Below are 7,455 nucleotides of genomic sequence, written 5' to 3' on the forward strand. Positions count from 1 at the left end.
TACCAAAAGCGACTTACAAACGATTACAAGAAAAATCTTTTAATATATGAAGTTCAGCAATGAGATCCTCTCACTGCGTGTTGTCAATATTTAAGTCCTTATTTACTATCAATCTCCACTTTCACATACTTTCTCGTTTTTTAGCGATTCACATTATTCGTGCATATCGCCACCTGCTGGGCAGGGAGGAGAAATTATCTAGAAATAGTTGTTTAGTGTGGACAACAGCATCATTGATGAGCAATGTCTTTATTTTCTGGATGTTGCTCATAGTATGTAACTAGAGATGGCAGATTTCGTTAAGTCGTGTTAATAAGTAAAACAAATGTAGGATGAAACCAAGAGTTTCAACACATCTGCAGAGTGATCATCCACCAAGTTTGAGGTCATGAGTGAGGGAGGGGCTGTGGAATGAAGCCAACTATTTGTCTGCTAGTTCTCACACATTTGCTGTTACCAAGGTTTGGTTAAGGGTTAGCAAATGCTAAAGGAATGGCAAAAGAGGTATCTTGACCTCCGACATCTGTTAATGTGACCCTGTACTTTTTATAGACAGTCAAAATGTACATACCATGTGCAGTGCATCCTTACCCTTTTAGGCCTACAGCTTAGATCATGGGCAACACAACTTTACTCATATATTTCAGACTTGAAAGCCTGTACTTGCTCCTGTAATGCATATCAATGCAATATTATTTTAGTATGTGTTCACTAAATGGATTAGTGGCTTCTGGTCCAGTTGCTCACATTAACATTTAATAAAAAAATTTCATTAAAATCTAATTCAGGCCAAAGCCTAGCTCAATGGGACTCACAAATTTTCTTATTATCCCAAACATTTCTTTGCCCTTTACCTTTGCAGAAGACGTGACTCACCTTAAATATTTGTTACTTATATTTCATCATGAAAGGTCTGTTTTGGCCAATGAATTCCCACAACTTTCCCAGTGGTGATTACTGGACACAGATTTTTAGAAATCCTTTTATAGAGGTTGCACATAGAAAGAGCATTTTTTAGCAGCGGAAATATGTTTATGTTGAACATATTGAATTTCCAAGGCCTGGAATTGACCATTTTATTTTCCTGATATTCGTTTTCCTTGACCATGGAAACCCTGTAAATGTCACAAATGATTGAGTGCATACAGGAATAAATGACTCTGAATGCAGGCAAACTCCCCATCCTCCTCCAGCTTTATTGATAGTTTAAAATTACATTTCTATGTTCTAGGACTTCAGTTGCAACTTCCTTCCGACTTAAAAACCGAGTACAAGCAAATGATATTCTTACAGTAGTCAGAGATATTGTACAAAAATAATATTTGATTTCTGTGAAAACATTCTTTTTGCAAATTGTCACTAAATCCACAAATCTTTCTATTGGTCTGGATATTTTAAAGGTAGAAAGGACTAAAATTACTTTCGCTATCTTTACCTTTCAGCATTATCAAGCAATGTTCGCTGTACTCGCAAACAAGACTTTTTAGAAAAAGTCAATAAAGAAAATTCAGAAAATCAAGTTTCTCAATTAATCTAGAATATACTGATATAACATTTCATTAGTTTCCACACTCTGTGCTGTGAACTACTTGTGGGGACCAGAATGAGGTGGAAATGGTTTTGTCCATCATACCCTCTTAAAGCCAGCTTACACTTCTCTATAGAACCACAAAAAAAAAAATCAAAGAAACATCAGAATTAAGCCTCTCTCACACTTCATCTGAGGTTCACACGTGTGAGCTCAGAGGTCCGATGTGGCACGTGACGTCCCAGTAACTGATCTTTCACCAGCGGCTCATAAAAGGGATCCTTTAACAAAGCGTCATACATTACACCTCTACCTAAAGAAACATTTTGTTTTGAATGCATTATGATTTTGACCCCTTATCTTCATTAAAAAGTAAAAACGAAACTGAAAGCTGCTCACTGGCCCGGGAGCAGCCTCTGTGTGCCAGCATTTGGCCAATGAAGAGGATTCAGAGAAACAAAACAACCATCAATCAGGAAAGGAGGGGCGACAGGGAAACGGGTTACGCGGAAGCTTCTATGGTGCATTCTCTCGCCAGGTGACCGGTCTTGCCGCAGTTGTAGCAGTTTACCTCAGTTGCCTTGCTGCACTGCACCGCCACGTGCCCGATCTCGCCACACCTGCACGTCCAAGTTTTCGCATTTCAGTTTTCTTCTGCATTCAAACCCTCTATAATGCAAACTGCTCAGTACTTCACCGTATTAAAGGAATAGTTCATCAAAACTGACAATTGTGTCATTATTTACTCACCCTCATATTGTTCCCAAACCAATGTGCTGTTATTTTCTGTTAACAGCGTTCCCACCCCTTTTCACCAATAAATAAATGTATATAATATAGGAAAAAAATAAAATATTTTCACTGTAGAAATTTCCATGACTTAAGGCTTTGAAATCACAATTTTAAAATTCCCTGATCCTTTTGTGTTTTACAGTAGAAAGAAAGTCAGACAGGTTTGGAACAACATGAGGGTGAGTTAATGATTTGTGTTTTTGTGTGAACTATTTCTTGAAACTTCTGTGCCATGATGTGAAAGAATGGCATTGTTGACTTACCGGTAACATTTCACCTTGTCACATAATTTCTGGATGTGTCCAAAGCCACCGCAGGAGTAGCACTTCTGCTCGTTGCCGTGGTCGCAGTCGCGCGCCACATGACCGGTTTTGCCGCAGTTGTAGCAGCACTGCTCTCGTTCCTTTTTGGGCTCTTTGCAGTCTCTGGAAATATGGCCACTTCTGTGGCAGTTGTAGCATGCTGCGTTTCAACACAGGAACAAGAGACTTAGGAAGCAATTTTACAATGCAAACTGATGTTTAAGCAGGATAAAGTCAAATGTCTTACCATCCTCGGTCTGTTCACAATCCCTGGCGATGTGCCCTTGCTCTCCACACCGATAGCAGAAGAGATCTACAGAGAGAAAGAGTCTCAGTTAAAACACTGCTTTAACAGAGGCAGTCTGTTTGTATAACTAAATATCACTTGTACCCTTTCCTCGTCCCCGGCCCCTGCCACGACCACGACCAGCATTTGGACAGTTCTTGATCCAGTGTCCGGAGCGGCCACATCCAAAGCACTCGTTGGTACTCATGTCCATTATCTGTGCAGGGCCAAGTCACAAACTCTCGTCATAAATCCACAATGTGTGCTCACTGAAAGATCGCAGAGTCTCCAAACTCACAATGCTTTTCCGGTCAATGATGTGACGCAATTTTTTTCATCCAGATCTAATAAATTGTTCAAAAATACATTAAAATGCAATTCACATGAAACAATTACTTCAATGATGAACACGTTTTCAATTGCTAAGTTTAAAGTCGTTTTGAAATTTTTTCTGGGGCTTAAAGTAAAAAATGTCATGTGGCGTAACCGAGGAGAGGGCCCCTTTAGACCTTCCAAAAAATTATACATACTGTATACTAAATAAATTATACATACATACATACATACACACATCATTAAATATCAATGTTTTGACATTTTATGTAAAGGCAAATTTTATTCAGGTCATTTGAAAAATGTGTTTGAAAACTAAGTTGCGTACACTCACATGTATTCAAGGTGCAAGAAAAGTCATTTAATATCTTGTACTTGATTAAACCACATGACATTTTTAAAAGTCATTAAATAATTTTTTTTTTTTTTTTTTTTGGTAGAAAATGCTATGTTTTATTCTTTTTACATTTGTGAAACCAACACAGACTCAACCAACAAAGAATACAATTTTATGAACTTGACATGTTTTAAACAGATCTAATTTTTATCACTTCGGACAACCTTATTAGTCAACTACCCATTTATTAACTTACAATACTTAAAATGTCAACTCATAGGGTATCTTTCAAATGCAAAGGGCATTCACAACTTTATTAACTTTTACATATCTTTTAAGATTTTACATCAATGACTATATTGGTTTCAATGTTTTTTTTAAACCGTTTGACCAATTAATTCCCATCACTTCACCAGTCATTCATGTGGACTAGATAAGACTGAATTTTTAAAATCATTTTATAGAGAATGCACTCACAAAAAAATAAAAATAAAATAAAAAATATTCTAATTGATGAAATGAACTTGGGGGAAAAAAGAAAATTTCACTATAGCAATTTCTATGACTTAAGATTTATTATTTGACTTATCCTATTTTTTTCTAGGCCTGAAAACTCTGTGGGAAACCTGCTAACAACTTTGAAAATCTTTTACATCAATAAAAATTCTTATATTTGTAGTTTTTCTGTACTCATACACTATCCACTTGAAGACTCCAGAAACACACTTTTGACTATATTTCAGTAACCTGCTAGACTCATTCAATTCAATGTCATGGAGATTGACTATAGTGAGATTTTACACATTAGTACACTTATATTACACAACAATAATGTGTACTGACTTAAATGATCTAAACAATCATTACATGTCTTGTGGGTTCATATGGAGGATCTGCTGTAGATGGGGAAAAAGGGCACATGGCACAAGTGTCTTAGCATGCTACTGCTAAAGCAGCACTGTATACTAAAATTAAGAGCTGACACTCAAAATCAACTGCATTTACACATTAATGCATTTAAATAGAAATGTTTTAAGAAAGATAACATTTACACGAAGTTTTAACAGTTCCAGTGATCTTATAATCACATAGATTCAGCCAATGGGAAGGCAGAACAGTAGTGTAATTGCTCTCTTTAAGCATGCACGAGCAAGCATATACACATAATAATACACATGTATATGGACGCAGGTATATAGATTATTCGACATATGGTAGGTGCATGCTCTAAGTCACGTGAAGCTGAGCACTGGGCCTCACACCACAACCCCATACAAACAGTCAAACACTCAATTTAGAATTATTATGTTGTGATAAGTTTGTAGATAAGCTCATGTGTATATTAATAATTAAATGTAAATTTGCACATGTACACGTGCAGTGCTACGAGTTTCCCGCGCATGCACGCGCTACAGCAGGCCTCAGCTAACTCAACAAACACTCACAGCACACGCACGACCACTGCATTTAAAACAAACAAACACAACACTAAACATTTCACATATCGTGCAGTTAATATTAATAAAAGCCGCTCACATCGTGAGTTTCTGGTGAATAAGAGTGTACTCACCTATAGATGAACACTAGCCTGTTAGCTGTGATTCACTGCTGTTTACTCCGCCCTGCAGTTCTGCGCATGACTCCTCTGAGCGACAGCTACAGTAGCTAATAAGAGATAACGATGTACAGCGAGTCAGCCAATAAAACGTGAATACATAGAGACACCACCCCCCCCTATTTTGTCCAATCACGTATAGAGAAGAGACACAGTCCCGCCCATGCTTGGAATGAAATACTAGCGTACTGTTTACTACATACTGCGCAGTGTACACCATAGACATATATATATATATATATATATATATATATATATATATATATATATATATATATATATATATATATATATATAAGCTAAGTTAAAGGTGCACTCAGTAACTTTAGTCTTTGTGTCATCTTGGACTTACACTGACACCTATCGGCTTGGATGCAGCATCATTTAAAATCAATAGTTTTCAGTTTCTGATGACATTATAGAAATGTATTCACAGTCAGCCATGAATACTTTAATCAATGAGTGAAAGTGTCAAATAACAGGATGGTTACTGAGATTAAGTGAGTAGTATTCAGCTGGTCACGTGATTCTAACATGTGCGGACCCTCTCCATGTAGAATAAAACAGCTTTTATAAGGTTACTGATATGACTTCATTTTAATGTGAGTGCTCATGATTTCCTACATATATTGCAAAATTACCATTCATGTCTTTAGAAAAAATTACTGAATGCACCTTTAAGTTCATCATTCTAGATGGATGGATGGATGGATGGACGGACGGATAGATAGATAGATAGATAGATAGATAGATAGATATATAGACAGATAGATAGATAGATAGATAGATAGATGACAGACGGACAGACAGACAGATAGACAGAGAGCTAGATACACTTGAAGTCAGAAGTTTACATACACCTTAGCCAAATACATTTAAACTCAGTTTTTCACAATTCCTGACATTTAATCATAGAAAACATTCCCTGTCTTATGTCAGTTAGGATCACTACATTATTTTAAGAATGAGAAATGTCAGAATAATAGTACAGAGAATGATTTATTTCAGCTTTTATTTCTTTCATCAAATTCCCAGTGGGTCAGAAGTTTACATACACTTTGTTAGTATTTGGTAGCATTGCCTTTAAATTGTTTAACTTGGGTCAATAAGTTGCTGGAATTTTGGCCGATTCCTCCAGACAGAACTGGTGTAACTGAGTCAGGTTTGTAGGCCTCGTTGCTCGCACACGCGTTTCAGTTCTGCCCATACATTTTCTTTTGGACTGAGGTCAGGGCTTTGTGATGGTCACTCCAATACCTTGAATTTGTTGACCTTAAGCCATTTTTGCCACAACTTTGGAGGTATGCTTGGGGTCATTGTCCATTTGGAAGACCCATTTGCGACCAAGCTTTAACTTCCTGGCTGATGTCTTGAGATGTTGCTTCAATATATCCACTTAATTTTCCTTCCTCATGATGCCATCTATTTTGTGAAGTGCACCAGTCCCTCATGCAGCAAAGCACCCCCACAACATGATGCTGCCACCCCCATGCTTCACGGTTGGGATGGTGTTCTTCGGGTCACAAACCTCACCCTTTTTCCTCCAAACATAATGATGGTCATAATGGCCAAAAAGTTCAATTTTTGTTTAATTATACCAGAGGACATTTCTTCAAAAAGTAAGATCTTTGTCCCCATGTGCACTTGCAAACTGTAGTTAGGCTGTTTTTTAATGGTGGTTTTGGAGCAGTGGCTTCTTCCTTGCTGAGCAGTCTTTCAGGTTATGTCAATATAGGACTCATTTTACTGTGGATATAGATACTTGTCTTCCTGTTTCCTCCAGCATCTTCACATGGTCCTTTGCTGTTGTTCTGGGATTGATTTGCACTTTTCGCACCAAACTGCGTTAATCTCTAGGAGACAGAATGCGTCTCCTTCCTGAGCAGTATGATGGCTATGTGGTCCTATGGTGTTTATACTTGCATACTATTGTTTGTGCAGATGAACATGGTAACTTCAGGTGTTTGGAAATTGCTCCTAAAGATAAACCAGACTTGTGGAGGTCCACAAACAACCAAGAGTTCTTGGCTGATTTCTTTTGATTTTCCCATGATGTCAGGCAAAGAGGTACTGAGTTTGAAAGTAGGTCATAAAATACATCCACAGGTACACCTCCAATTCAGTACACCTCCTATCAGAAGCGAATTGGCTAATTGTATAAAGGCTTGACATAATTTTCTGGAATTTTCCAAGCTGCTTAAAGGCATAGTTAACTTTGTGTGTGTAAACTTCTGACCCACTGGAATTGTGATATAGTCAATT

General features: G+C 37.4%; 1 protein-coding gene across 4 annotated transcripts; it reads right to left on the reverse strand.

Annotated features, from left to right (window-relative positions):
• Positions 1–1,165: 1,165 nt before the first annotated feature.
• On the reverse strand, positions 1,166–5,297 carry cnbpa (CCHC-type zinc finger, nucleic acid binding protein a). Of its 4 annotated transcripts, none has more exons than XM_051661266.1 (5): positions 5,149–5,297; positions 3,020–3,252; positions 2,870–2,935; positions 2,584–2,782; positions 1,166–2,148 (listed from the first exon to the last, which is right to left on the reverse strand). In XM_051661266.1, the coding sequence occupies exons 2-5, from the start codon at positions 3,120–3,122 to the stop codon at positions 2,031–2,033; spliced, it is 486 nt and encodes a 161-aa protein (XP_051517226.1). In that variant the 5' UTR covers positions 3,123–3,252; positions 5,149–5,297; the 3' UTR covers positions 1,166–2,030. The 4 variants fall into 4 exon arrangements, with proteins under 4 accessions (XP_051517226.1, XP_051517224.1, XP_051517227.1 ...); XM_051661264.1 differs by having other exon boundaries at positions 3,014–3,252; XM_051661267.1 differs by having other exon boundaries at positions 3,020–3,125; positions 5,149–5,245.
• Positions 5,298–7,455: the final 2,158 nt, after the last annotated feature.

The sequence above is a fragment of the Myxocyprinus asiaticus genome, chromosome 29 (genome assembly GCF_019703515.2).
Source record: "Myxocyprinus asiaticus isolate MX2 ecotype Aquarium Trade chromosome 29, UBuf_Myxa_2, whole genome shotgun sequence".
NCBI lineage: Eukaryota > Metazoa > Chordata > Actinopteri > Cypriniformes > Catostomidae > Myxocyprinus > Myxocyprinus asiaticus.